This window comes from Canis lupus, chromosome 1 (assembly GCF_048164855.1).
Source record: "Canis lupus baileyi chromosome 1, mCanLup2.hap1, whole genome shotgun sequence".
Classification (NCBI taxonomy): domain Eukaryota; kingdom Metazoa; phylum Chordata; class Mammalia; order Carnivora; family Canidae; genus Canis; species Canis lupus.
Genome location: NC_132838.1, coordinates 105,711,643 through 105,739,301, shown reverse-complemented (window position 1 = coordinate 105,739,301; position 27,659 = coordinate 105,711,643). Strand labels below are relative to the sequence as shown.

Below are 27,659 nucleotides of genomic sequence, written 5' to 3'. Positions count from 1 at the left end.
TCTGCCTGTGTCTCTGCCTCTCTTTCTCTCTCTGGTATACATAAATAAAATCTTAAAAAAAAAAAGATGTCAAGTCATTAACTGTATGCTACATTCAAACTTCATTGTTAACTATGTGGGGAAAAATATTCTATCTTTGAGTCAATGAAAAAACATTTTACTCAAGGAATGTTCAAAATCTTCCAGGCCCATTTACAAATAACAGGAAACAGTGCAGTGGCAAGGGAGGGGATATTCAGTATTTTATTAAGGTTTCTTATTAAAATAATGAACCATGTAGTTCAATTACAATTACAACTTATGTAGCACTGTAATGATATCAAGATTCAATGCAGATATTCTATTGGCAAGTTTTGTGTACATTTAAGTACATGCACTAGGGAGTCACGTTGTTTTGCTAACACATTCAATTCCCAATTATGAACAATCATTTTAATAATAAAAATAGATGTAAAACACATATTCTCATAGTTCTGATATAATTTTTGCTTTGTTTTCTGATAAATGTATTTATTTACATACTTAAAATATTCCATAATGCTGCTTATGTCACAATTCCAGGAAAATTTTTATATTATATTAATTTTATATTATATTATATTATATTAAATATATTTAATATTTTACATACTTAAAATATTCCATAATGCTGCTTAATATGTCACAATTCCAGGAAATGACATCCCTTGTAAAATGATAACCAAAAAAGATACCTCAGACTCATTATAGAATTTTTTCATCAGCGTCAATTCTCTGATACCAGTGTGGCTGGATTTCATGCCAACAACATCCTCACAATCAATATAGACACACACAGATGTTCCCTCCTATTTTCTTTCTGGCTACATTCAATTGACATATATGTATGAAGGTATTTCCTCCTGTCTGGCATTCTAGTACCATTCTCTTGTAAGGTGTGAGTCTGGGGGAAAAAAAAAAGTGTGTCCACATCTGTGGTCTTAAGATTTCATTCCTGTGTAAACTCTGGTGTAATCAGCTATTTACTTTCAATGACTTTTGGATATTTACTTCATTCATGATTTCTCTCCTCTATGAGTTTTCTGATGTAAAATGAGGCTGAATTTGTGGAAGAAAGTTTTCCAACACTCATTGCATCCATAAGGTTTCTCCCCTGTATGAGTTCTTTGATGTATACTAAGATATGATTTCTGAGTGAAAGATTTCTGACATTCGCTGCATTCATGGGGCTTCTCTCCTGTATGTGTCTTCTGATGCAAAACGAGGCTAAACTTAATAGGAAAAGTTTTCCCACATTCACTGCAACTGTAGTGTTTCTCTCCTGTATGGATTCCCTGCTGAATAATAAGGCTAAACTTGTGAGAGAAAGTTTTCCCACACTGGAGGCATTCATAAGGTTTCGCTCCTGAGTGAATTCTCTGATGAATAAGGAGATAGGACTTCCTGCTGAAGGCTTTGTGGCATTCACTGCATTCATAAGGTTTCTCTCCAGTGTGAGACCTCTGATGAATAGTGAGGTGCGACTTTTGAGTGAAAGCTTTCTGACACTGACTGCGTTCATAGGGTTTCTCACCTGTATGTGTTCTTTGGTGTAGGATGAGACTAAACTTGATGGAGAATGTTTTTCCACATTCACTGCACCCATAGGGTTTCTCTCCTGTATGAGTTCTCCAGTGAGTATTGAGGAGTGACTTCACACTAAAGCCTTTCCCACATTCACTGCAATGATATGGTTTCTCTCCAGTGTGAGTTCTCTGGTGTCTAATGAGCTCAGATCTCTGGATGGCTTTTCCACATTCACTGCATCCATAAGGTTTTTCCCCTGTATGAGTTTTTTTATGTAAAATGAGGCTAAACTTAAGGGGGAAAGTTTTACCACATTTATCACAACCATAGGGTTTCTCTCCTGTGTGAGATCGCTGATGAATAATGAGCTGTGACTTGTTGCTGAAGCTTTTCTCACACTCACCACATATGTAGGACTTCTCTCCTGTATGAATTCTTTGATGGGAAGGGAGTTGTGACTTATCGATGAAGCTTTTCTGACATACACGACATTCAAACCGTTTTTCTCCTGTGTGAGTTCTCTGATGTTTAATAAGGCATGACTTATCAGTAAAAGCTTTCTCACATTTATTGCATTCATAAGGTTTCTCTCCTGTACGGGTTCTCTGGTGTAAAATGAGATGCGATTTCTGGCTAAAGGCTTTCTCGCATCTACTGCAACCATAGGGTTTCTCCCCTGTGTGTGTTTGCTGCTTAATGAGGTCTGACTTCCGGGAAAAGGCTCTCCTGCAGTCACTGCAGTTATACTGCTTCTCTCCTGTTTGAGTTTTCCAATGTTTAGTAAGCCGTGATTTATGGATGGAAGGCTTTAAATGTTCATTATATTCATTGGATTTTTCTCCAGTATGAATTTTCTCATGCTTAGCATAAAGAAATGCTTTGTCAAATCCATTAAACTCAACTTCGTTTCTTGCATAGCTTTTATTCTGAATAATGTACTCTACATTAGGTTTCAAATGTTTCTCAAGCATGTCAAATGTATGGGATCTTTGTGCTAAAGGGACATTGAAGTTTAAGCTTAGAGACAGTATTTTTCTAAATGCAGTGTTTTTGTGGTGATTCTCCATAGTTTCAAGATTGCCTTTGTTTTCTTGGTGCCAGTCTGTATGAAAATCAACATGCCAGATGTCATCTAGAAAGAAAACCAGTGAGCCACAATGACTATGTAATAGAAGGTGTGGAATCCCATAGCAAAGGCCACGCAGAGAAGAGGAAATGAGACTGGGTATACAGTGAAAGTCTGACATTTGTAAGTAGGAGGAGAAAAAAAATGGAATAAACTACAAAATGTGGAGACAAGGGACAATTTATGAATGCTAGGTATATTAGAAAAGAGAGCTATATAAATGTGTTAAAGGGATGAGGAGAAGGCAGGTAAACTGAGGATGCCAGGGAGAAAGATTCGGAGAACAAGTTCCAAGATGAACTAGAGTGGGATCTGGTCCGAATACATAATAGGAGGAAATGTATTCTTTTATTTTTATTTTTTTGAAAACTTTTTAAAAATAGGCTCCACACCCAACATGGGGCTTGAATTCACAACTCTGAGATCAACAGTTACACACTACTAAATGAGCCAGTCAGGCACCCCCAGAAATGTATTCTTTTAAAAACCAAGCTAAATAAATAAATAAATAAATAAATAAATAAATAAATAAATACCAAGCAAAACAATCCTAATATGGAGAGATTAAAAAGGGGAGTCAAGGGATGCCCAGATGGCTCAGTTGGTTAAGCGGCCAACTCTTAATCTCAGCTTGTCTTGATCTCAGGGTCGTGAGTTCAAGCCCTATGTTGGGTTCCACCCTGGGCATGGAGCCTACTTAAAAAAAAAAAGTGGAGTCAACATTAATGTATGAGGGCACTTATGTCCTCTAAGTCACAGTCAGAGCTTAAAAACATCAAGGTTTCTCCAAACAACAATAGGTGTCTCCCTGTTTCTGACCAAATAGGAATTTACTTCCATTTACACCACAGGGTTGGTTTTTCACTTACCTGGATGAATCTGACTCTGGATTTCTTCCTCTGTTATCCACGGTGTTCCATGTTCCAACTAGTAGAATGCATCTGCTTTGGTAACTTGATACCCTACTCAAGGAAAATTATAGCGGATCCATGGACCCAAATACTTGGTCTACAAGGCCTCTGAAAAATGGGGGAGGTTATATTTAAGGGCCTGAACAATTTGCATCTTAGCCAAATAAAGCCCTTTTATTTTGGGAGTGAAAGAAAAGCCTTCTGTTAAGAGGTGAGAATGTACCGAAATCTGTGATGTATAAAACTCAAGTGCAAAAAAGTAAGGTGCTTGTAAGGCTCCACACATTTAATCACTGAGAAAGGAAAGGCAATTCATTGCCTACATTACTCTGGGAAAGCTCTGCTTACCCACTGATACTAGGTTGCTATAATTTTCCAACATCACATCTTGATACAGGTTCTTCTGAACAGGGTCCAGTAGCTGCCACTCCTCCCATGTGAAAACCTCAGCCACATCCTTGAATGACAGTAACCCCTGAAATAGAACATTCCTACTCATTTCTAAAGGGATTATTGTTGGTTAATGCTATGAAGTATAATATAATAATTTTTCCTATCATCAGTCATTTGCTTTCTATATAACTAGTTTTGCATTATAGTCTGTAGGAAAAACTAATTTTTATTTAAAATATCCTATTTTTGTGCTTCTAATCATTCACTGATGTACATGTTCACTCTTTCACAAAAGAGAAATAGAATAGAGCATCCTGAAATCCTTTACTCTAAGAAGCATCTACAACCTATGTGAATGCACCTATATGTCAGGCACTACACTAGATACTCCTTTGTATATAAGACCCTCTCCTACCCTAAAAGAGCATACTAGTTTGCAGAGAGAGGTATATAAGTGCACTAGAGTACAACACATTTATATAGGGCAAGAAAGAAATGTATACCATGTGGGCACCAAGGTGGAGGAAAAAACTTCTAAAAGGTTGAACTTCAGATAGGCAAGGAGAGAGGTGAATGGAATTCAAGAAAGAAATAATATGAATGACAGCACAATGAAAAACTATGAGCATTTAAAACACTGCAAATATATTTCTTCCTAAGTTGTGAAATCAAATGACTGAATTTAGAGCAGGGAGAGCATATTATAAGCACTCAAAAAATTTTTTTCACATTATTTTTGTTACTTAAACATTAACAGTGATAGACTTCCAAGGTACTGGGTTAAGTGCATTTAGTAAGTTACAGAGGAGCACCTGGGTGGCTCAGTGGGTTAAGCATCTGCCTTCAGCTCAGGTCATGAACAGGGATTGAGCCCTGCGTTGGGCTCCCTGCTCAGTGGGGAGGCTGCTTCTCTCTCTGCCCTCCTCCCCTGCTCATTCTCTCTGTCTCAAATAAAAAAAATAAAATCTTAAAAGAAATAGGTTACAGAAAAGTATATAAACTATAACCTCGAATATGATGATGGGTATTAGGTTCTGTGTGGTAAAGTGTTGACTCAGCAGGCCTGGGCTGCCCAAGCCCTGCACACTCCAAAGAAAGGGCTGTCTTTGGGAGAACCAGTCTTTGACTTGCTCCTGGGAGATGATCTTTGAACCCCTATAATATCCAGCCCAACACAGGTGTTTTCACATTCTTGAGGCCTTGGGCTAGGCTCTATTTTGGGGAGCTGGAGACCGAGTAGCTGAAGTTGGTCATGCATGCTGAATGCTTGTGTTGACTGACTCCCACTAAAACCCTGGACACCAAGGTACATGTAAGCTTCCCTGGATGGTAACACTTCCCACTTGTTGTTACAGAGTGCTGCTGGGAGAATCAAGCCACTCCACTGGGTGAGGAAAACTAGAAGCCAGTACATGGTCTCTCCTGGACTCTACTCTGTATCTTTGCCTTTGTTGATTTTAATCTGTATCTTTTCACTATAATAATGAATAACTACGATAGCTTTTGTTGAATCCTTTTGAGTTCTTTTAGAGAATCATAGAACCTGAGAGTGGGCCAAGGACCCCCAACTCAAATATATACAAATTCATAGTTACATATGTAAATGCTGACAGGGGAAGTCAAAAGAATACACATATAGTTTGAGGATGGTGAAAAAGAATTAATGGGGAACTAAAGTGTTTAGCTCTAAAAACCCCTCCACTATTTGAAACTTTGGCATTGAGAATATTTTAAGTTTTACTAGTATAACTGGAATTCTAAAATTTTTTGAAATATTTTTATTTTTATGAATTAAAAAAAAAACTTTTAAGATTTTGACAGAGAGAGAGCTCGCATGCGCAAGTAGGCAAAGAGCCCGACATGGGGCTCCATCCCAGGACCCTGGGATCATGACCTGAGCTGGAAGATGCTTAACTGACTGAGCCATCCAGGGACTCTGTGACTTTTTGAAATAGAAGAAATGGATTATGAACTGAATGAAGAATGAGAAGACATTATGAAGGAAATATTCTAAGACTTTGCTAATAGATGTAACTTGGAAGTGTTTGCTAATTAACATAAATTGGGATTTCTCAACCTCAACCCTACTGACATTTTGGGCCAGATAACTTTTTGTGGTGGAAGTCTGTAATGTGTGTTGTAGGATATTTAGCAGCATCCCTGGCCTCTATTTACTAGATCCCATTAACAGTTATGACAATTAAAAAATGTCTCCAGATATTGTCAAATGTTCCCTGGGCAGAGAAAATCTCAAATTCCTGATTTGAGAACCAATGATTCAAAGAAATGACTGAATTTTGAAGACTGTGGAAGACCAAAGGATGGTCTTAGAATCTATCCAAAAGATGGTCTTAGAATCTATCCATTTTCTCAATAATCTAGGTATTATCCCTGGATAAAGTCAGACCACCAGAAACCTATGGACTTGAGCTACATTGTTTTGAAACCCTAAAGCACTCTGATCACTGATTTTGGCTTTAGTATAGCCCCACTGGCTTGTCTGAGGACGGCTGAGAAATAACCAAAAGGAACTTACCACTTTACTAGTGGTTTGCTATAGAAGAAACTGAGCATTAAACAATCTAATCTATCAAAGACATTTCTTCCTACTTACGTGACAGGAACTATCTACTTTTCTAGAGGAGATTTCTCCTTAAGGCAAAGCAAATCAGTGACTTTTTATTGATGGTCATGTGGTAGATTATATTTCCCAATGATGACCACAATAGTATGTCCCATTCCAAAACCTTTTGCAATGTGACTTCGTTACTACCCAATCAAGCGGTAGAACGTGTTCCTCACTCCTTGAATCTAGTTTGTCTTAGGGACTTGCTTGCAACAAAGAGGATGCAGCAGAAGTGATGATGCCTAACTTCCAAAGCTAAGGCAGAAAAGGCCATGTAGTTTCAGTCTGGTTTTCTTAGAATCTAGCATCATGCTGTGAGAAGCCTAAGCCACAAAGGGAGGCTATGCATAAACACTCCATTCCAGAGCCTCAGCTCAGCCTAGTGTTTGAGTTGCATTATCCTGGAAAACAGACACAGGAATGAAGAGTCATTCAGATGATTCCAGTCCCCAACCTTTGAGTCTTCCCAGCCAAGGTTCCAGACACGATAGTGTGGTGATAAACTGTGCAGTAAAGGATTAATACAGCAATCTGGCTTGTCCACACCCTGCACATGCCAAGGAAAGGTTTGATTTTTACCTCTTCATAGGAAGTAACCTCTAAGTCCTTGAAATATCTTTACCTGAGAGCCTTGGGCTATGCCAGATAATTCATGTTATTGGTGTGGTTTATGGTGGGGGGCTTGCTACACCATAGTAGCTTGACTTCTGAAAGGGCTGGAGACTAAAGGTAGCCATTCATGAAGTCAGCATTGCCTATGTGACCAACTCAAATAAAAACCCTGGAAACTAAGGCTTGAATTAGCCTCCCTGATTAGCAATACTCAATACATAGTGTTCCAAGTGATTGCTGGGAAAATTCAATACTGTCAATATGACTCCACTAAAAGAAAACAAGTGGAAGCATTTGCTTGGTATCTCCTGGATCCAGCCTTATGATCTTTCCCTGTGGCTGATTTTAATCTATATCCTTTTGTTGTAATAAACTATTATCGTGAGCATAACAATGTTTCTGAGTACTCTGAGTTCTAGCAAATCACTGAACCTGAGCATGGTCCTGGGAACCCACGAACATGTAAGACACCACTATAGGGCTCTGTCTGACTTCCTGACCCACTGAATCTATGAGAATGATAAAAATAAATGCATAGCACCAGGTTACAGTGTGGCTTCTTATACAGCAATAGATAAGTGGGACAGGGAATACTAAAGACAAGTTTGTAGCTCAATTTTGTGAACTACTTAGAACTTGGGCTCTACTGGAGGGTATTATGCTGAGTGAAGTAAGTCAGTCGGAGAAGGACAAACATTATATGTTCTCATTCATTTGGGGAATATAAATAATAGTGAAAGGGAAAATAAGGGAAGGGAGAAGAAATGTGTGGGAAATATCAGAAAGGGAGACAGAACGTAAAGACTGCTAACTCTGGGAAACGAACTAGGGGTGGTAGAAGGGGAGGAGGGCGGGGGGTGGGAGTGAATGGGTGACGGGCACTGGGTGTTATTCTGTATGTTAGTAAATTGAACACCAACAAAAAAAAAAAATAAAAAATAAATAAAAAAAAAAAGAACTTGGGCTCTATAATTTATGTTCTAACTTAAAATCATTTGCATAAACAAAGGATTTACACATTCTCATTGTACAGTCCTCATAAATAATGAATAAATGTATTCTTTTAATATGTGTATTGTCAAGCTTCCTTAAACCTACAGGAAAGCTTAATGGAAAATAAATATACAAATAAACTCACTTGGGACTTGGACATTTTCTGAAGCCCTTAAATATTGTCAGAAAGTTTAATATGTGCTCTGTTGTTGATTCTGGGCTCTTTTCTGAATTTCTAGTTCAAGCTCTCTGGTAAAAGATGCAGTGTTGATCTTCATACCTTCACTTCTTTCCTTCATAGGAACTATTTTATCCCAGGAAGCCAGGACCTGGGGATTACAGAAATTGTAACTGTGAGTATAACAGATTTTTCTGAGTTGTTGGAGTCCTTATTTGTATGTGTATATATTTTTTAGATATACACAAATAGATATATATCTAAAATTTATGTTTTCTTTAGGTAGTAGGTTAATATGATAGTCTAAAGAAAAAAGTAATATGTAGTACCTGATGGCTTATTTTTCAATAAACATACAACTATTTTATAATAAAGAAACACAAACAATAAAGCTGTCATTAAATTATGTAATTTTACCAAAACTGTACTCAAAACTAAATATGCATTTCGAGAAAGACCATTACAAAGAAATAGCAGGGGAAAGTCCAAGAAGAAAGTTTTAAAAGCCTAAAAAAATCCAGAGAAACAGGTATAAATACTGAAATACTACTTGCTAATCTGTCTTGGGTATCTTCTGTGTGATCTTTAACTGTATGAAGAGTTAGCACTGTTTATCTTTTGTTATTTATTTATTTTTAAACAAATGGGAAAAGAATCTCAGGTTGAGAAACTTGCTCAAATTCACATAAGAAAGTGGCAGAATAAAGGACAGGGGGGTGGCTCAGCAGTTTAGCACTGCCTTCAGCCCAGGGCCTGATCCTGGAGACCCAGGATGGAGTCCCACATCCAGCTCCCTGCACGGAGCCTGCTTCTCCCTCTGCCTGTGTCTCTGCCTCTGTCTATCTCTCTCTCTCTCTGTGTCTGTCATGAATAAATAAATAAAATCTTAAAAAAAAAAAAAAGGAGGGGATCCCTGGGTGGCTCAGCGGTTTGGCACCTGCCTTCAGGTGCCTTCATGCCCAGGGCATGATCCTGGAGACCCGGGATCGAGTCCAGCGTCAGGCTCCCGTCATGGAGCCTACTTCTCCCTCTGCCGGTGTCTCTGCCTCTCTCTCTCTCTGTCTATCCAGAATAAATAAATAAAATCTAAAAAAAGGAAGGAAGGAAGGGAGGAAGGAAGGAAGGAAGGAAGGAAGGAAGGAAGGAAGGAAGAAAAGAAAAGAAAGAAAGTAAATGGCAGAATATGGATAAAAAGAAAGAAAAGAAAGAAAGAAAGAAAGAAAGAAAGAAAGAAAGAAAGAAAGAGAGAAAAAGAAAGAAAGAGAAAGAAAGAAAGAAAGAAAGAAAGAAAGAAAGAAAGAAAGAAAAAGAAAGAAAGAGAAAGAAAATGGCAGAATATGGATAAAAACCTTGGTCTGCCCAAATTCAAAGTCCATATTCTTTTCTCTGCGTTAAACTTACCTGCAGATGTTCTGATTACCTGGAAAACCTACAAGAATCAATTAGTAGTTACATTAATTAATAAGAGTTCAGTAAAGAAAGAAAAGAGAAGGTGGTTTATTTTCTTTAAAAATTGGCTCTTTTGAAAAAAAAAATTGGCTCTTTTATATCTACCAGAAAATAAATAAAATAACCATTGGAGACCATCAAAGACAGGAAACAAAGCTGCCCCAAGCACTGATCTCCCTACAAGCCATCCCATTCACTGACCACGCCCAAAGACCACTCAATCACTGACCCCTCCCCCAAGTACATCCCAAACACTGACCTAAGCCAAGAACATCAAAAGCACTAAAGTATCTACCAAAGATGTCTCAATCACTGAACCCCCACCACTCCCAGACCCAGGAATATTCCCATCGTGGACACTGGCATTAGTAAACCCTCTTAAGGACGTTCTGATCACTGACATGTTCCAAGGATTCTTCAGGCACTGACCTTTTTCCAAGGATGCTCCAATTGCTGACATGGCCCTCACGGCTGTTCTAAGAACTAATCTTTCCCATGAGACCTTTTCAGGCCTGACACACCTTCAAAGACACCCTTATTCCTGACTTCCTTCATGAACACCCCAAACACTGACCTCCCATCATTGATCCTCAATCAGTGACTTTACCTGAAAGACGCCCCCATCACTGGCTATCCCAAGTGCATCCAAATCATTGACCCACTGACTAGGTAACACCAATAACTGACTTGCCTCCAAGACGGCCCCAGTCACCGATCCCCACAAAGTAATACCCCAAGTCCTAACACCTTTCTCCAGGCCACTCCAATCCCTGACCATCCCCAGGCCTGCACCATTGCCGACTACCCCAACCCCTCAATCATGCAATGCGCCCCCCACCACACAACGGCTTGCTTCTCTCACGGACAACCCAAAGCTTCCCCTACCATAAACCCCAAATCTCCACAAACCTAGTTAAACCTTATTCCGCTCCCAGAACGCAAAACTGAGACCCCGTAATACAGCCTTCGCGCACCAGGTGGGTGGGTAGAAAGAGCCACGGTCCATCACTTCGGCTTCAGACTCACAAACGCTGTTCCACCTCACGAGATCAAGTTTAACGTGTGTGGCATCCGAGTCTACAGGCAGCCGACCATCACCCCGGGGGCGTCCTTCCACAGACTAAGATTCCGTTCAGCTCTCGGTATTTTAGACAAAGGCACTATGAGAGAGTATGGCGGTGCCCTGTTGGCAGATTTACGTGGGAGCCGCCATATTGGAAGTCCGGTACAACTCCTTTCCAGCGAAAGAGAACATTCCTTACGTTAGTTGTGAGCGACACAAAGGGCGATGCGCAGGCTCCTGTCTGTGTGGGCCAAGCCCAAAGGCAGCCGCCACCGCTTTGCTGATGATGGTACGTGCCAAGCAGTGAAAGTTTACTGTGGGCGCGGCCATCATGAAAAATGCACAGGGCTGGCCGCAGAGGAGAGGGAGTCCTTTAAGGAGTGGAAAACACTGGAATTTATATAAAACGGTATAGGTTTCGAAAAGCCAAACTAGTACGACAAAGGCAGTAGGCCTCACTGTGGGCGTGGAGTACACTAATTTATTTTAAGGAAAAGATTTCCTGCCAGGATTGGTGGTGGTGGTTAGGCGACATCTCCAAGGTGAAAGGTGAGAGGGCTAGTGGGTACGTAGAGCTAGTAGTGAGGGAGGGGCTATGCTCTTCATCAAGGTAGGGGCTGGAGACCCGGGGGAGAGAAGACTAGAAATTGTTGGTAGAAATTTCTTAACAGATTTTATCTCAACTCAAATATTTTCACATTTTATTTATTTTTTTAAATTATTCATGAGAGACACAGAGAGAGGCAGAGACACAGAGGGAGAAGCAGGCTCCTCGCAGGGAGCCGGATGTGGGACTCGATCCCGCAAGTCCGGGATCACACCCTGAGCCAAAGGCAGACGCTCAACCACTGAGCCACCCAGGCGTCCCCTCACATTTTATTTCTAGTGAAGTAATTATTAGAATTAGAATTGAGTCAAAGAGAATGAAATATTTTCTTTTTAGTATATGTGCTGCCAAAGCGAGCACGAAAATGAAAATTTTTAATTGGGTAGATAATTCCAGATTGTTGTCCCAAACTGGTTTTACTGATGATACATTTTACTGGCTACTATCCTTCTTAAGGAACTGGATACTTCGGGGACGCCTGGGTGGCTCAGGGGTTGAGTGTCTGCCTTTGGCTCAGGGCATGATCCCGGGGTCCTGGGATCCAGTCCCACATTGGGCTAACTGCATGGAGCCTGCTTCTCCCTCTGCCTGTGTCTCTGCCTCTCCCGTGAATAAATACATGAAATCTTAAAAACGAAAACAAACAAACAAACAAACAAAAAAACCAAACAACTAGATACTTAGGGGGCCTGGGTCATGATGCCAGAGTCCTGAGATCGCACCCCAAGTAGGGTCCACTGCTCAGGGGAGAGCCTCCTTTTCCCTCTTCCTCTGTTTTCCCCCACCCCCACTTGTGTGCACCTGCATGTGCTCTCTCTCTCTCTCTCTCTCTTTTTTAAGACTTTTATTTATTTATTCATGAGAGAGAGAGAGAGAGAGGCAGAGACACAGGCAGAGGGAGAAGCAGGCTCCATGCAGGGATGGATCCCGGGTCTCCAGGATCACACCCTGGACTGAAGGCGGCGCTAAACCGCTGAGCCACCCGGGCTGCCCAACAAAATCTTTTTTAAAAAAGGAACTTGATACTAAAACTAATAACTATATTAAGTATATACACTTTTTTTTTTAACAAGGAACTATTTCAGGCATAGTAATTACATTATCTTGCTTAGTACTCTGAAAGCTGATGTGGAAATGTTGGGGTTTGGAGCAAACAGCTAAGAAAGAATTCTTGAACTGTCTTTGGTATAAATAGATGGTTTTATTAAAGCATGGGGACAGGACCCGTGTGCAGAAAGAGCTGCAGAAGAATTGTGAGGAGCAATTGGTTATATATTTTGAATTTGGAAGGGATAGCTTAAGTCTGTAAGGAATTTTGGAAGCAACATTTCCAGGACTTTGAGGGGGCTAGCTATTGTTAGGAAAAGATCATTTATTACTGTCTAATAAAACCGTAGTCATGATGATGTGGGAAACAAAGGCAGAAGAGAAATTATTAAATTTCCTTACTACTTGCAGCCCATTGACAAGTCGTTGATGTGGGCAGAGTGACATTCCTCTAGGGATTCAACTGCCTGGATGTTATACTTTGCTAAGGGCAAAAGGCAACCCTAGTCCAACCCCCTGGCTTCTGTAAATCTACTTTAACATAAAAATTCCTTTTGGGGACACCTGGGTGGCTCAGCAGTTGAGCGTCTGCCATTAGCTCAGGGCATGAGCCCAGGGTCTGGAGATCGAATCTCATATCAGGCTCACTGCAAGAAGCCTGCTTCTCCCTCTGCCTATGTCTCTGCCTCTCTCTGTGTGTCTCTTGTGAATAAATAAATAAAAATCTTAAAGAAGGGATCTGTGTGTGTGTGACTATCATAAATAAATAAAAATTTAAAAAAAAGAAGATTGATAAAATAATTTCTTCAAGAAAGATAGCTGAGTTTCAAATAAAAATGATATGAGTCAGTAAAAAGTTTTTGGAGATGGAAATGAGGAAGGTAATGTAGGAGATTCTTAACAGATTGGCCTCTAGGAGACTATATGAAAGGAAATGGCTGATTATTGTGGATTTTATGTTAATAATTGGCATAGAGGGTGAGTTTAGTTCTATTTTATCTTTTGTGCTATTTTTAGACAGCCTTGCTTGATAGCTTGCTTGAGTCTTTTTTTTTTTAATTTTTCTTTATTTATGATAGTCACAGAGAGAGAGAGAGGCAGAGACACAGGCAGAGAGAGAAGCAGGCTCCATGCACCGGGAGCCCGACGTGGGATTCGATCCTGGGTCTCCAGGATCGCGCCCTGGGCCAAAGGCAGGCGCCAAACCGCTGCGCCACCCAGGGATCCCTGCTTGAGTCTTGATAGCTGGATAGTAGCATCGAAACATGGCAAGTTTGAGCTTGGAGTTCTAGGATAAATGGAAGATAAGGCAGGTCAATGTTTTGTTCTTGATTGGGGATTCTCTTAATTGGTTGGTGTCAGAGATGATGTAGGAACAGAGAGATTAAGGAAGAATGTGGCATCAGTTGAAAGAAGAAATTTTGGGAATGAGTATATCAAATGGCAAATAATGAATATGGTTTATATGAATATAGATGGCCTATACCTGTGCTATCCGGTGTGTTGGCCACTGGCCCCATGTGGCTACATAAATTTAATTAACATTAAGTAAAATTACAAATTCAGTTCTGCCATTACTCTAGTCACTCACATTCAGGTACTCAATAGTCAGTGTGGCTAGTGGGTACCATATTAGAAAACATAGATATAGAACATTCCCATTATTGCAGAAAATTTTATTGAACAGCACAGTACACAGTTATAGTGTGATTAAACTGATTGGAGAAGGTGATGTTTCCATCAGTCAATAAACTGTACTCTTCTCTAGGACAAGGGCAAATGGCTTAAGGACTTTTTTTTTTAATAGAGAAAATGTGCACACATGCAGGTGGTAGGGTTGGGGCAAGAGGGAGAGGAAGAGAGAAAGAGAATCTTAAGCAGGATCCACACTCAGCATGGAGCTAGACATGGGGCTCGAGCTCATGACCCTGAGATCATGACCTGAGTGAAATCAAGAGTTGGATGCTTAACTGACTGAGCTACCCAGGTGCCCCTAAAGACCTATTTTTAAATTCTAGATGGACATATATGTGTCTGGATATATTGGACTGGATGAGGTTGCATCATTTCTACAAAGAAAATTCAAGTATTGACTACAGTATTACTCTAAATAGGTGATGGGTGTTTTATATAAATTTAGTTTTGATGTGCAGGTGGAATGTGAAGGAAAGACTAAGTAACAAGATGATTGTTGAATATTTTACCTCAATGATCTTGGGATGAAATTCTGTAGGTCCTACATTCTGATTTTCCAGTTCTAGCCCTTTGTTATGAAAACCCACATTGTTTATATGTTTGATCAACATTTTTTTGATGTTTGGGGGAATCCCTTGGTGGCTCAGTGGTTTGGCACTTGCCTTTGGCCCATGGCATGATCCTGGAGCCCTGGGATTGAGTTCTGTATCGGCCTCCCTTCATGGAGCCTACTTCTCCCTCTGCCTGTGTCTCTGCCTCTTTCTCTCTGTGTTTCTCATGAATAAATAAATAAAATCTTTAAAAAAAAAACACACTTTTTTTGACGTCTCTGGATAGGATTTTCATATTCTCTTTGCATATCCCTCTCCCAAAACTCTTAAGATGTGGAATCCATGAAATTCTTGTCCTGGGCTTTCCTCTTTCTCTGTCCATCCTTCCTATATTATCTCATCTGGTTCTGTGTAGTCCAGATATTTAAGTACTATTTATATACTCATGACATAAAATTGTTATCTGAAGGGGTGCCTGGATGGCTCAGTTGGTTAAGTGGCTGACTTTTAATCTCAGCTCAGGTCTTGATATCAGGGCTGTGAGTTCAAGCCTTGCATTGGGCTCCACGCATGGAGCCCCACTTAAATGTTATCTGAAGTCTGGAACTTTCTCCACACTCACAGATCTAACCAGGTACTTCATATTTGTTCTTGAATGTATATATTATATAAAACCTAATGTGTCCCTCAAAATGAAGCATTTGATTCCCCACAAATGCCAAACCTGTCTCCCTAATGTTCCTCGTCGTATTAAATGGCACCAGCATTTATAGAGATGTGTAAGCCACATATCAAGAAGTTATTCTTGATGATTCTTTCTTCCTTTGGCATCCAATCTTACACTGAGCCTTATCTTTTTGTCCTGTCATTGTCTTTCCCTTCTCTATACTGTCATTGTCCTTGTCTGTTTCTCTATCTCCATGATGGTCATTCATGCTAATGCTGTTACTTCTTGCCTGAACTCTGCTGTGGCCTCTTGTGTATTCTCTCAACAACTTCATCTCTCCAGTTCATTCTTCATACAACAGATATGTGATTATTGGTATTTGGAAAATATTGTATTCCTGCCAAAAGACATTCAGTCGCCTATGGCCATTGCTCTTAGCTAAAATCTAATTTCTAACAAAGTCTTCCTCTATCATCTATATGTTCTCAATTCTTCCTCCCTTTTGTTTTTTTTTTTTTTTTAATTTGGAAGTATTTTTTTTATTTTTTTAATTTATTTATGATAATCACAGAGAGAGAGAGAGAGGCAGAGACATAGGCAGAGGGAGAAGCAGGCTCCATGCACCGGGAGCCTGATGCGGGATTCGATCCCGGGTCTCCAGAATCGCGCCCTGGGCCAAAGGCAGGCGCCAAACCGCTGCGCCACCCAGGGATCCCTCTTCCTCCCTTTTGAAACTTATCTATTTCCCCTTCACTCAAGCTCAAGACAATGCAGGTACATCAGCCTCTCTTATGTTTCTTGATCATGCCTAAGTTTTTCTGCCTTTCGGTTTTTGCATTGGCTGTTCCTTCTTAGGATGTTCTTCATCAAGTTATTTGCATAACATTTGCTCATTCTTATCTTATGATGTCACCTTAACTTTCCTTGTCTCGTGGATAGCTTTTTTTTTTTTTTTAAAGATTGTATTCATTTATTCATGAGAGACATACACAGAGAGAGAGAAAGGCAGAGACACAGGCAGAGGGAGAAGCAGGCTCCATGTTGGGAGCCCGATGAGGGACTCGATTCTAGGACTCCAGGATCACACCCTGAGCCGAAGACAAGTGCTAAACTGCTGAGCCACCCAGAGATCCCCGTGGATAACTATTTTAACTAAGATTAACCTACCACTGCTCTATCACCTTCAATATACATACCATTTTGCACATTCTGTAATTTTTTTCTTTGGTTACTTGTTGATCTGCTCTTTCCCCCCTCAATCTTGCTCTCTCTCTTGTTACTAGAATGACAGCTCCAGAGAGACAGATTATATAAGGTACCTTAGTGTCATTGATTTATTCTGATTTTGATATTCTAATATTATTCTAATGCTTAAATATCATATTGTAGTATATTCCCAAATACCAGCACATTCAGTGTTTGTTGGATGAATGGATCCATCCCCTCTATCTTCTTTTGTTCTGTTCCAATCACAGTGTGGTTCTATTTTTACTTCTGTCACCATTTTGCAAGGTCCTATTTGGAAAGAATCCCAAGTTATATTTATTCATTCTAGGCTGTTTCTGAAGTAGTCTGTTTTTCCTTTTGCTGTTTTATAATACTGTCTTTTTTGCACAGAGCACAGGGTATATTTCTCTTAGACTGGGATCTTACAGAGAGCTAGCCCAAACCATGGCTTTTTTTTTTTTTTTTTTTTTTTTTTACATTTTTCCCCCTAAAATTATCATGGATGTTTTCATTCTTCTTTTTCCTAGAAGAAATATGGGAGATTGACCATATGCAGTGGCACCCAGAAAACCAAAACAGGAGTAAAACTTTGGAAAGATGTCAGCAAAGTTATGCACTTGGAAATAATTTCGATTTATGCAAAAGTCTTGTTCCTTTAATACAAAGACACAATAAGTTTGGCTCATGTTATAAAAGTTTGAAATCACACTTAGGTTTTGTTACCCAGAATAGAAGATATGCAGGAGAGAATTCTGATAAGTTTGGTAGATGTGGGAAATCATCAGTCTCCATCCAGCAGGATACAACCATTACTAGAATTAAATGCCATGGATGCATTAAACCCAGTAGCTCTAAATCAAAGCTCAATGAACATCAAAAAACTTATACAGAAGAGAAACCACATGAATGCAGTGAGTGCGGAAAAGGCTTCTCCAAGAAGGCACAGCTCATTAGGCATCAGAGAACTGAAAGAGGAGAGAAGCCTCACAGATGCAGTGAATGTGGGAAAACATTCATGAGGAAGATTCAGCTCACTGAACACCAGAGAACTCACACTGGAGAGAAACCCCATGAATGTAATGAATGTGGAAAAGCCTTCTCCAGAAAGTCACAGCTTATGGTACATCAGAGAACTCATACAGGAGAGAAACCCTATGGATGCAGTGAGTGTGGCAAAGCATTCAGCCGAAAGTGCCGTCTCAATAGACATCAGCGATCTCACACTGGGGAGAAACTCTATGGATGTAGCGTGTGTGGGAAAGCCTTTTCCCAGAAGGCATACCTCATTGCACATCAGAGACTTCACACAGGAGAGAAGCCTTATGAATGCAGTGAATGTGGAAGAACTTTCTTTTTTAAGTCAGATCTGACCAAGCATCAGAGAATTCATACGGGAGAGAAACCTTATGAATGCAGTGAGTGCAAAAAAGCTTTCAGGAGCAAGTCAAAGCTCATTCAGCATCAGCGGACTCATACTGGAGAGAGACCATATGTGTGCAGTGAATGTGGCAAAGCCTTTGCCCACATGTCAGTCCTCATTAAACACAAGAAAACTCATACAAGAGAGAAAGCTATAAATTCACTGAAGGTGGAGAAACCTTCCTCAGGGAGTCACAGCTCTTTATACATCAGTGAACTTGCACAGGAACAAAACCAGATGAACACAGTGCCTGTGGAAATACCTTCCTTGGGAACTCAGCCCTTGTTAAACCTCCATGAGTTCCTTGGGGATAGAAATGTAATGTTTGTGGAACAGCCTTTTCAAAGAAATCAGGCCTCAGTAGATAGTCAGGAATTTGCACAGGGAATAAGTCTTGCAAATGCAGTGAATGTGACACCTTCTGTAATAAATTATGTCTTTTATGTTACAGATATTGTGTAGGAAAGAAAATCTCTGATACCATAACTTATCTGATAATAGAAAAGCCTTTAGCAAGAATATTCCACACATTATATGTCAGAGCTCATTTTGGATAGACAATGGCTGTACTGATGGTAGAGGATAAGTCTGTGAGAATTCAGACTTATTAAATATCTACGAAATCCCACTGGGCAGAAATGCAGCTATTGTAGGGAAGCCTTTTCCTGGAGGTAATAACTCCATTGGCATCAAAGAATTCCTACAGGACCAGAATATTAGGAAAGAATGTGATAATGTTTTCAATGATAAGTTCTACCTCATCACATCACAGAAGTGTAGAAAGACACCTCTAGAGACACCGAATATGGACAACATTTTTAGTAAAATGTGGAAGAACTTACAGGAAGGAGAAAACCCCTGAACACAATAAAAGATGGAAATTCTAAGTTGGGAATTCTATTGCCAAACTAATATGTCACAATTTTATACCTTGGGAATCTGGGACTTTTCTAATAAATGAAATCTTGGGACTAGGAATTGCATCCTGTAGCAAAAATGTATGAATATGATGAATGTGATAAGAGGCTGCTGTAACAACCATAAATTTGGTGGTTTAAAACAACTCACATGTATTACAGCTCTGGGGGTCTGAAGTCTGGACTAAATACATCCCACTGGACTAAATACAAGGCATCCCACTGGACTAAATACAAGGTGTTGGCAGGGCTATATTTAATTTTGGACGCTCTAGGAGAACCCGTTTTTCTTTGCCCTTCCATCTGCTAGAAGCTGCCTAAATTTGTGGCTTGCAGACCCCTTCCACCTTCAAAGTCAGCAATAGCTGATCAGTTCTTCCATCACTCTGGCACTGATGTCTACCTCTTTCTTACATTTACAGACCTGTATGACTACATTGGGCCCACCCAGATAATCAGGATAACCTTCTTATCTTAAAATCACTCTGCCTACTACCTTAATTCCCCCTTGCCTTATACTGTGACATATTCACAGGTCCTGGAGATTAGGGTGTGGACATTTTTTTTTGGGGGGGGGGGTATTATCTGCCAACTGCAGATCATTCTCTGGCATCCAATTATTTGTGTCCATACCACATGCAAAATATATTCACTCTCTCCTAGCATCTCAATCCCATCCAAGTCCAAAATCTCATCTAAATCTAAGAGCTCAGGGACACCTGGGTGGCTCAGCAGTTGAGCGCCTCCCTTCGGCCCAGGGCGTGATCCTGGAGTCCCGGGATTGAGTCCCACATGGGGCTCCTGTGTGGAGCCTGCTTCTTTCTCTGCCTGTGTGTCTCTGCCCCTCTCTCTGTGTCTCTCATGAATAAATAAAATCTTTTTTAAAAATATAAAAAATCTAAGAGCTCAAAAGCTCTAAATCAAGCATTGGGTGAGGCTCTGCATATAATTTGTCCTGAGGCACAATTCCTCTGTGAGCATGTGAAACTCTAGAAACAAGTCAGGTGGCCCTAGAATACCTAATTGCATCTTTTACTTTAAATGACCTTTGCAGTGTAGTGGAACATAGTTATAGGTTCTGGGGATTAGGACATGAACATCTTTGGGAGACCATTCTATCTACTACAAAAACATTAGATTTCAGAGAATTCATACTATAGTAAATTCCTACCTAGCCATTAAATTTATGGAAGTGTGCACAAGGAGTAACTTTTTTTCTACAATCAGGGAATCTTAACACTTGTGTCATTATATGTGACCAGCAAGGAATACTTTTGAAATATGTAAATCAAATGATCAGCACTGTAAAATAACTTATAAATGCCCTAAAGGAACATGAGATTTATGTGCTGTAAATGCTGCCAAATGTATTTGTATCTATTCTGAAATTGTATAAATTAACATCCTATTCTGAGTATAGAATGCATATTCCATAATGTGCCTAAGTACCAGAATTCTTCACAGCCAATTCCAACAATTTTTTTAACAAATGCTTATGTACTCTTATTAATAACAAAAAAATACGAGTGGGCTGTTTTCAGACATTGGGCAATAGGGAGATCGGGATAGCTATCTCAAGAGAAAAGAAACAAATGAAGAGAGCCTTATGACTACCTCCAGCCTGGAGAGAGTTTCCATTCAGCATAGGAGGGAGAATCTAATCAGATTCTGGCAGTCTCTGAATTGAGAGTTTAGAGTTTGGAGAATTTAAGGTGGCTCAAATTTATGGGGTAGGTTACAGAGAGGAGCTGCACCCAGATGTAGCACATTCCCCACATGATTTGAAGTTGTGATCACACATATGTGAGGAAGCTCCCTCGGCTGGAGAAAGAACTACTGGAAAGGAACAGGCAGAGCCATCCTTGGAACTTGCACAGGTTGGAAGTAATTTGTGTTTCCACCCATTGGCATGGAACCCCCTCCCTGCCCCAGCCCAACATTTGGAAAATCACAATGGAACTTCATAAAAATAGTGCCTCAGTGGGTCACTCAAATTGGCTCTAGACTAACGGCTGCTCTGAACCAGACAAAGCATAAATGCAAACCACTACAAAACCAAACTGTTTCCAAGTAAATTAATTGCTTCCCAGACCTATACCCAGTAGTATTTAAAGAAAAGAAAGCAATCCATCAAGAAAATCAACAATGTCAAAATCACAATGTCTGGCATCTACTCAAAACCTAACCAGGTCTGCAACATGAAGAAAAGTCAGTAGAATCCCAGAATTGGCATAGGTGACAGAAAATGATGTTAAAAACAGCTATTACAAATATTCTGTATGCTCAAGAAAGTTGTATCAAGTAGATGATAAAAATTATAATTTAGGGATCCCTGGGTGGCGCAGCGGTTTAGCGCCTGCCTTTGGCCCAGGGCGTGATCCTGGAGACCCGGGATCGAATCCCACATCGGGCTCCCGGTGCATGGAGCCTGCTTCTCCCTCTGCCTATGTCTCTGCCTCTCTCTCTCTCTCTCTCTCTGTGACTATCATAAATAAATAAAAAAAAAAATTAAAAAAAAAATTATAATTTACTGTGGGGTTTCTCTCCACATGAGCAAAGAAGTAGGTGAGGCCCAGTCTAGTTACTGGTTCCACCAATCCCAGGTTGTTCAGCCTCCCAAAAAGAGGTCAGAAGGAGGTAATTTCCATCAGTGAGGACCAGGTCCCATAATTTCCATCAGTGAGGACCCAGGCCCAACTCAAGTTGGAGTGTAGTTTGGTTTCTGTCTTGGCCCTCTGGTTTTTCTGAGAACTGAGGCATGTGTGCCACACCACAGGTTTCTGAGAATTACAGTTTGGGATACATTGTTTTTCTAGTGAGTGGCTGGTCCTTGGCTGTTTGGCTGCTACAGGGGTTCTGGGACATGCAGTTCATCTGCTTTTGTCTATTTTTCTTCACATGAGAATTCTGCTTGAGTTCAAGTGGCTGGTGAAGAGAGTGCCTGTCAGAACCCTATCAAAGACATCCATGGTTTCTCTATGTAGCATGTGAGCATGTGAGGGAATTGGTTGTCCGTGGGTCGAATCCAAGCTTATCCTGTGGCTCAGTGTGGACAAGGGCAGGTCTTGGTAGGTTTGTCCTGCTGTGTGCCTGGACAGGCTTTAGAGAGCAACTTTGTTTTATGGGAGACATTTGTCCCCATTCCTCCTGCTCTAGGGGACTAGATGGACCCCGTCTTGGAGCTAGGGAGAGGAATTTGATTGTGGGTCCTACTGAACCTGACTGCCTCTTATCCCATCACTTCCCCTCTTGGTTCTCAGAAAAAACTGTGGGTATCTGTGTGCTCTAAGGGGTGTCTTGTCCTGACCTCCCCTCACCAGTTCTGTCACCATGAGCAGAAAATTTCTTGAACAATGTCTGCCATGCAGTGCCTTGAGGACTAAGCAAGCAACTTTCCAATAGTATTGTTATAAACAGGGAGGTGATTTAGGCAGAAAGAAATTTGATTTACATACTTTAGAACCTACAACAGTCTGTACAGATTTACAGATTCCACCTACTTGGTCTTGATTTCCAGTCTAGAACTTGGCTCTCTAGAATTTAGAACCTGCCAGACCTTAAGAAGTCCAGAATCAGGTATCCCATAGTTGCCTGGTGCTGTACAAGGGAGCAGTAGCTCCTGGTTTGGCTTTCTCTGTGTTTTGTGTTTTAGGAGTAAAGGTAGAAGATTAGAAGTTCCTAGTTAGTGTGTGAGCTGATTAGTTGGCTCTCTGAGGGCTCCTTTTTCTAACTCCAGCTTTGTGCATTTAAGAATTCATCCTGGGGGGATCCCTGGGTGGCCAGTGGTTTGGCGCCTGCCTTTGGCCCAGGGCGCGATCCTGGAGACCCGGGATCGAATCCCACATGGGGCTCCCGGTGCATGGAGCCTGCTTCTCCCTCTGCCTGTGTCTCTGCCTTTCTCTCTCTCTCTCTCACTGTGTGCCTATCATAAATAAATAAAAATTAAAAAAAAATCTTAAAGAAAAAATCCTTTGGAAACTTTCTTTACCTCTGCCCTCCTCACCAAGATACATGTTGGCAATCGTTCCCCAAGTATATGATCCACTGATATACATCTGACGGGCTTCATTGAGTAAGGGACAGGCAGGACTCATAGGGAGAGAGAGGTAGGGGGCCACATCATCAGGCTCACAGAAATCCCAGAAATGCTGAGGTGTAATGAAACCAGAGATAAGGGAACAAACCAGGCCATCCTGCCCTGGACATCAGAGGTAGGTCTTTTTATGATAGTCACACTGTAACCAACAAAGAATAATCAGATCACAAAGAAGAAGGCCACAAGCTCCAACCAAAAAGGCCTAATTAAACTGGTCAGTTCTAGGGCAGCCCCGGTGGCGCAGCGGTTTGGCGCCGCCTGCAGCCCAGGGCGTGATCCTGGGGACCCTGGATTGAGTCCCATGCTGGGCTCTCTGCATGGACCCTGCTTCTCCCTCTGCCTGTGTCTCTCCCTTCTCTCTGTTTCTCTATGAATAAATAAATAAAATCTTTAAAAAAACATAAACTGGTCAGTTCTAAATAAAAGACTGTTGTGGGAGGTCCATGTTGGCAACCCTATCGGGACCCTTCACTCCTGAGAGTTTTTTCTATATCCTTGATTAATAAAATTCTATCACTTCACTCACTTTCTTTTGTCCACGAGATTCATTTTTTTTAAAAGATTTTATTTATTTATTCATAGGCACAGAGAGAGGGGCAGAGACACAGACAGAGGGAGAAGCAGGCTCTATGCAGGGAGCCCGATGTGGGACTCGATTCTGGGTCTCCAGGATCACACCCCGGGCTGCAGACGGCGCCAAACCGCTGCGCCACCGGGGCTGCCCGAGATTCATTTTTTGACCCTGTGAGACAGAACCTCACTTACTCGCTTCATTGAGACCCGTCAGATGTAGATCAGCAGGCCATATGCTCAACAGATGATTACTAACATATATCTTGGGAGGGTAGAGATAAAGGAAGTTTCCAAGAGAATTTTTAGAAGTTAAAGGAGACTTACAAGATCCTTGAGGTGGGGCTAATATTAAGGTAAGATTACCTTTTGCCCTTAGCAAAGTATTAACATTGACACAGTTGAGTTCTTAGAAGGTCATTCTGCCTGTCTCAAGGGCTTATCAATGGATGTAAATTGTAAGGAAATTTATTTTTCTTTTTCCTTTGTTCCCCACATCAAAAGCTATCAATGGTGAACCTAAATATTACCTTCACTTCATATATGGAGGAAAAAAAGGCCAAGTCTATCAGAATGTCTATTTTATCAATAGTTCATTAATCATTTAATCTTTGCCTATCTTAACAGTGAATAAAAATCTTTTTCAGGGGCGCCTGGGTGGCACAGTTGGTTGGGTGTCCAACTCTTGGTTTTGGCTCAGGTCATGATCTCAGGGTTGTGAGACTGAGCCCTGTGGTCAGGCTCCATGCTTAGCCTGGAGTCAACTTGAGACATTCTCTCCTTCTCCCTCTGCTCCTCTCCCCTCAAATAAATAAACCTTAAAAAAAAAAGTCTTATTTTAGTTTTTTATAAGTTGCTGTTTACTTCCATCCCCCCATTTTAAGTTGGTTATCTTTGTCTTAATCATATTGAGTATTTATAACTATTATTCTACCCCCCTCCCCAATTCTTGTATGTTGACAGACACCCTGGCTCTGGGCTATTATGAATAAAAGGTGCTATGAACATTCTTGTAAGCCTTCCTGAGGACATATCATTTCAGTTTTTTTTTTTAAGATTTTATTTATTTATTCATGAGACACACACACACACACACACACACACACACAGAAAGGCAGAGACACAGTGTGGCAGAGGGAAAAGTAGGCTCCATACAGGGAGCCGGACGTGGGACTCGATCCCGGGTCTCCAAGATCACACCCTGGACTGAAGGCGGTGCTAAACTGCCGAGCCACAGAGTCTGCCCTCATTTCAGTGTTTTTAAATAAATATGTAGGAGATGAACTGCTGCCTAATATAGTTGTTTTTATTTATTTATTCAAGTTATCTCTATACCCAACATGAGGATTTAACTCACAACCTGGAGATCCAGTCTCATGCTCTTCTGACTGAGCCAGCCAGGTGCCCCATGGTTCTGTTTTATTTTGCAATTCTCTTAAGCTTAGAAGTTAGTTTTGAAAGGATTTTTACTCTTTAAAGATTTTGATAGTTTAAGGAATATGGATATACTAACAGTGAATTTTTAAGTTGGGCGCTTTATCCATAGATTTATCTTGAAGGAAACTTCAAAACTGTCCTGCAAATACAATTCTCTGCACATAAGCATTTCTGTTTCCTCATTCTTCCAGTTAATTCTGGTTGGATTAGATTTGATGTTTACATTATGATGACTATGTAAATACTATTTACAGCTCAGCCACATAGTATACTATGATTGTATTTCCTTTCTTGTACAATTTTTTTATTCTTCCTGGAGTTGTCTTATTTATTCCTTCCAGAAATTCTGGCCTTTGGTTCTTAGCAAGCCCTGCCCTTCGCACTGGCTCCACATGACTTGCGACCTGGACATTGGCTTGGGACTGTTCTCACCTTTTCTGGGCAGTAACTGTATCTCCCCACCACCTCTCCCAAAGGGAAGCTTGGTTTCTTCCAGTCACTATTTTTCACTTCCTTGTGATTAAGTTTTGGAATATAGGTTAGGTCCAGAGCCGATGACCAAGAAATAATTTTTGAGACGTCTTTGGTGCAAAATGGTGGTTTTATTAAAGCCTGGGGACAGGACTCATGGGCAGGAAAAGCTGCTGCCCCGGGCCTGTGAAGGGTAGCTCCCAACCTGGGAGTTAGGAGGGGTTTGAAGATAGCCTACTCTCTAAGGAATTAAGGAAGCAAGGTTTCCAGAACCTTGAGGGGGCTAGTTATTGTTGGGAAGGGTCACTTTTTCTTTTTCTTTTTTTTAAATTCATGAGAGACACAGAGAGAGAAAGAGACAGAGACACAGGCAGAGGGAGAAGCACGCTCCCTGCAAGGAGCCTGATGTGGGACTCATACCGGATCCTGGGATCACACCCCAAGCCTAAGACAGACACTCAACTGCTAAGCCATCCAGGCGTCCCATGGGAAAAGGTCACTACTACTGTCTAATAAAACCTGAGTCATGAGACCCTTCAGATGTACACTGGTGGGCCGTGTCCTTGGAGGATGATTGGCAACATGATTGGCAACACGTATCTTGGGGGTTTAGAGATAAAGGGAAATTTCTAAAGGACCTTTTATATGTTAAAGTAGACTTACAGGATCCTGGGTGTCGGGCTAAGATTGCCTTTTGTCCTTAGCAAAGTATGAACATCGGGGCAGTTGAGTCCATAGAGGAATGTCCCTTTGCCTGTTTCAAGGACTTGTCAATGTGCTGTCCCAGGCTCGTGCCTTGTCCTCAGCTAGCCCTGTGTTCCCCCATCACTTGGATGGCATTATCACTCTCCCTATACCGTTACTGCTTCTCCAGATACTTTTTTGTCCTCAAAATCTTCCTCTTGGCCTCCATATCCGTCAGAAGCATTCCTAGGGTATTTGCCCTTTGGCTTTTATGTTTGCCCTTTTTCCCCCGTTAAAAAACTTTATTTTGTATGGACACTTAAATTCTAAGATGGCTGCACCTCGTGTGTTTTCCAAATCTTTCTTCGTGTAAAGTGGATTTTTCTCGCCAGCCCGCTGAGGTAGACGTATCCTACTCCATGTTTGCCTTGTGTAAGTAGGTTCAAACTTTTGAAAATCAGTGCAGTTTGTAGCGCAGGATTTAAGGTGTGAGACATGGGAGTGTTTTCGGTAGGTTTTCATTGTTTCGAGCCTTACCTGGCTACTCTGGCCAAAACGACCACTTCGCCTTCCGTAGGTCGATTACCGAAGGGCAGCCGCCTGGCAGACCCGCTGGCCAAATGGGCGCGGACATATTGACTCCAGGAAAAGCCGGAAGTCCAAATGACTGTTCTCGGTAGAAACGCCTCTGGCCCTCGTCGGCCGCCATCCCCGGGCGCGGAGGCTGGGCATGGGCGCAGCAGGAGAATTTGCGGAAGTGCGGCTTGTAGGAGGTCGCGGTGGGGTCACTAGAAAATCAGGTCTGTGTATGGTTCGGTATCTGGAATAAGAGGAGAGGACCGAGGCGTCTGTGGGTGCCCGAGTGGGTGGAGCCTTGGGGTCTGTGGGGGAGAGGAAGCAGGTGGAAGCCGGTGCCGATGTCTGTGTGTGCTATGCCTTTGGAGTGTGGGGGCAGTGGTTACCGATCTGTGGAGACCAACGGTTCCGAGACCGCTGTCAGGCTTTGGGTTCTGTCTGTAGCGCCCAGTGATTGAGCTCTAGGGAGGGAGGGGGGGCGGTTTGTCAGTGAAAGCGGTGTCCACTTCGGATTCGGGTTTTACTCTTGCGGCTCAATGAGGGGCAGAGGCGCATGGTCAGCGAACCCTGGTGTTTCGGGATTATTCCGGGGAGGGAGAGTAGGGCGATGATGAGTGCATGGGAGAGGTCCAGGTGTGTCAGCCCCTTGAGAGGTTTGTGAGAGCTGAAGCACACTTGGTGGGTGGGTTGAGGGTCCAACGTTTCTTTCTCTCCAATCCAAGCCCCTGGTTTGCCTTTGTCTTTGCACATCTCTTGACCCCATAGTTATGATGGAGGATTTCACACAAAGTGGTTTCA

At 41.4% G+C, this 27,659-nt stretch overlaps 3 protein-coding genes across 16 annotated transcripts in view; 2 read left to right on the top strand and 1 right to left on the bottom strand.

Moving 5' to 3' along the window:
• The window catches only part of ZNF613 (zinc finger protein 613), a 65,361-nt gene that overhangs the window by 9,934 nt on the left and 27,768 nt on the right, over positions 1-27,659 (top strand). For 2 of the 4 annotated variants that reach the window (XM_072768880.1, XM_072768877.1), the window contains exon 1: positions 26,936-27,085. The gene's annotated coding sequence lies outside the window, so the exon portion shown is untranslated. Of the gene's footprint in view, positions 1-8,412; positions 8,560-26,935; positions 27,086-27,659 lie in introns of those variants that run through there. The other 2 variants (XM_072768878.1, XM_072768879.1) reach the window with 2 other exon arrangements.
• LOC140600728 (uncharacterized) lies at positions 66-27,090 on the bottom strand. Of its 11 annotated transcripts, none has more exons than XM_072768928.1 (5): positions 10,808-11,415; positions 9,786-9,813; positions 8,487-8,535; positions 3,931-4,057; positions 66-2,677 (listed from the first exon to the last, which is right to left on the bottom strand). In XM_072768928.1, exons 4-5 carry the CDS (start codon positions 3,962-3,964, stop codon positions 1,035-1,037), a joined length of 1,677 nt encoding a protein of 558 aa, XP_072625029.1. In that variant the 5' UTR covers positions 3,965-4,057; positions 8,487-8,535; positions 9,786-9,813; positions 10,808-11,415; the 3' UTR covers positions 66-1,034. The 11 variants fall into 11 exon arrangements, with proteins under 11 accessions (XP_072625029.1, XP_072625028.1, XP_072625024.1 ...); XM_072768921.1 differs by having other exon boundaries at positions 67-2,677; positions 8,352-8,535; positions 10,808-11,414; XM_072768929.1 differs by lacking the exon at positions 9,786-9,813 and adding an exon at positions 3,541-3,690 and having other exon boundaries at positions 67-2,677; positions 10,808-11,414.
• On the top strand, positions 17,163-20,449 carry LOC140600865 (uncharacterized). The gene has a single exon (XM_072769060.1). The coding sequence runs from the start codon at positions 17,193-17,195 to the stop codon at positions 18,570-18,572; it is 1,380 nt and encodes a 459-aa protein (XP_072625161.1). The 5' UTR covers positions 17,163-17,192; the 3' UTR covers positions 18,573-20,449.

Excerpts from the sequence above, each read along its gene's own strand:
- LOC140600728 (XM_072768920.1), bottom strand. Across the intron at positions 2,678-3,930 it reads TAGCAACCTAGTATCAGTGG|ATGACATCTGGCATGTTGAT; the intron begins GTAAGCAGAGCT and ends TTTTCTTTCTAG.
- LOC140600865 (XM_072769060.1), top strand. The coding sequence starts at position 17,193 with ATGTTTTCATTCTTCTTTTTCCTAGAAGAAATATGGGAGATTGACCAT.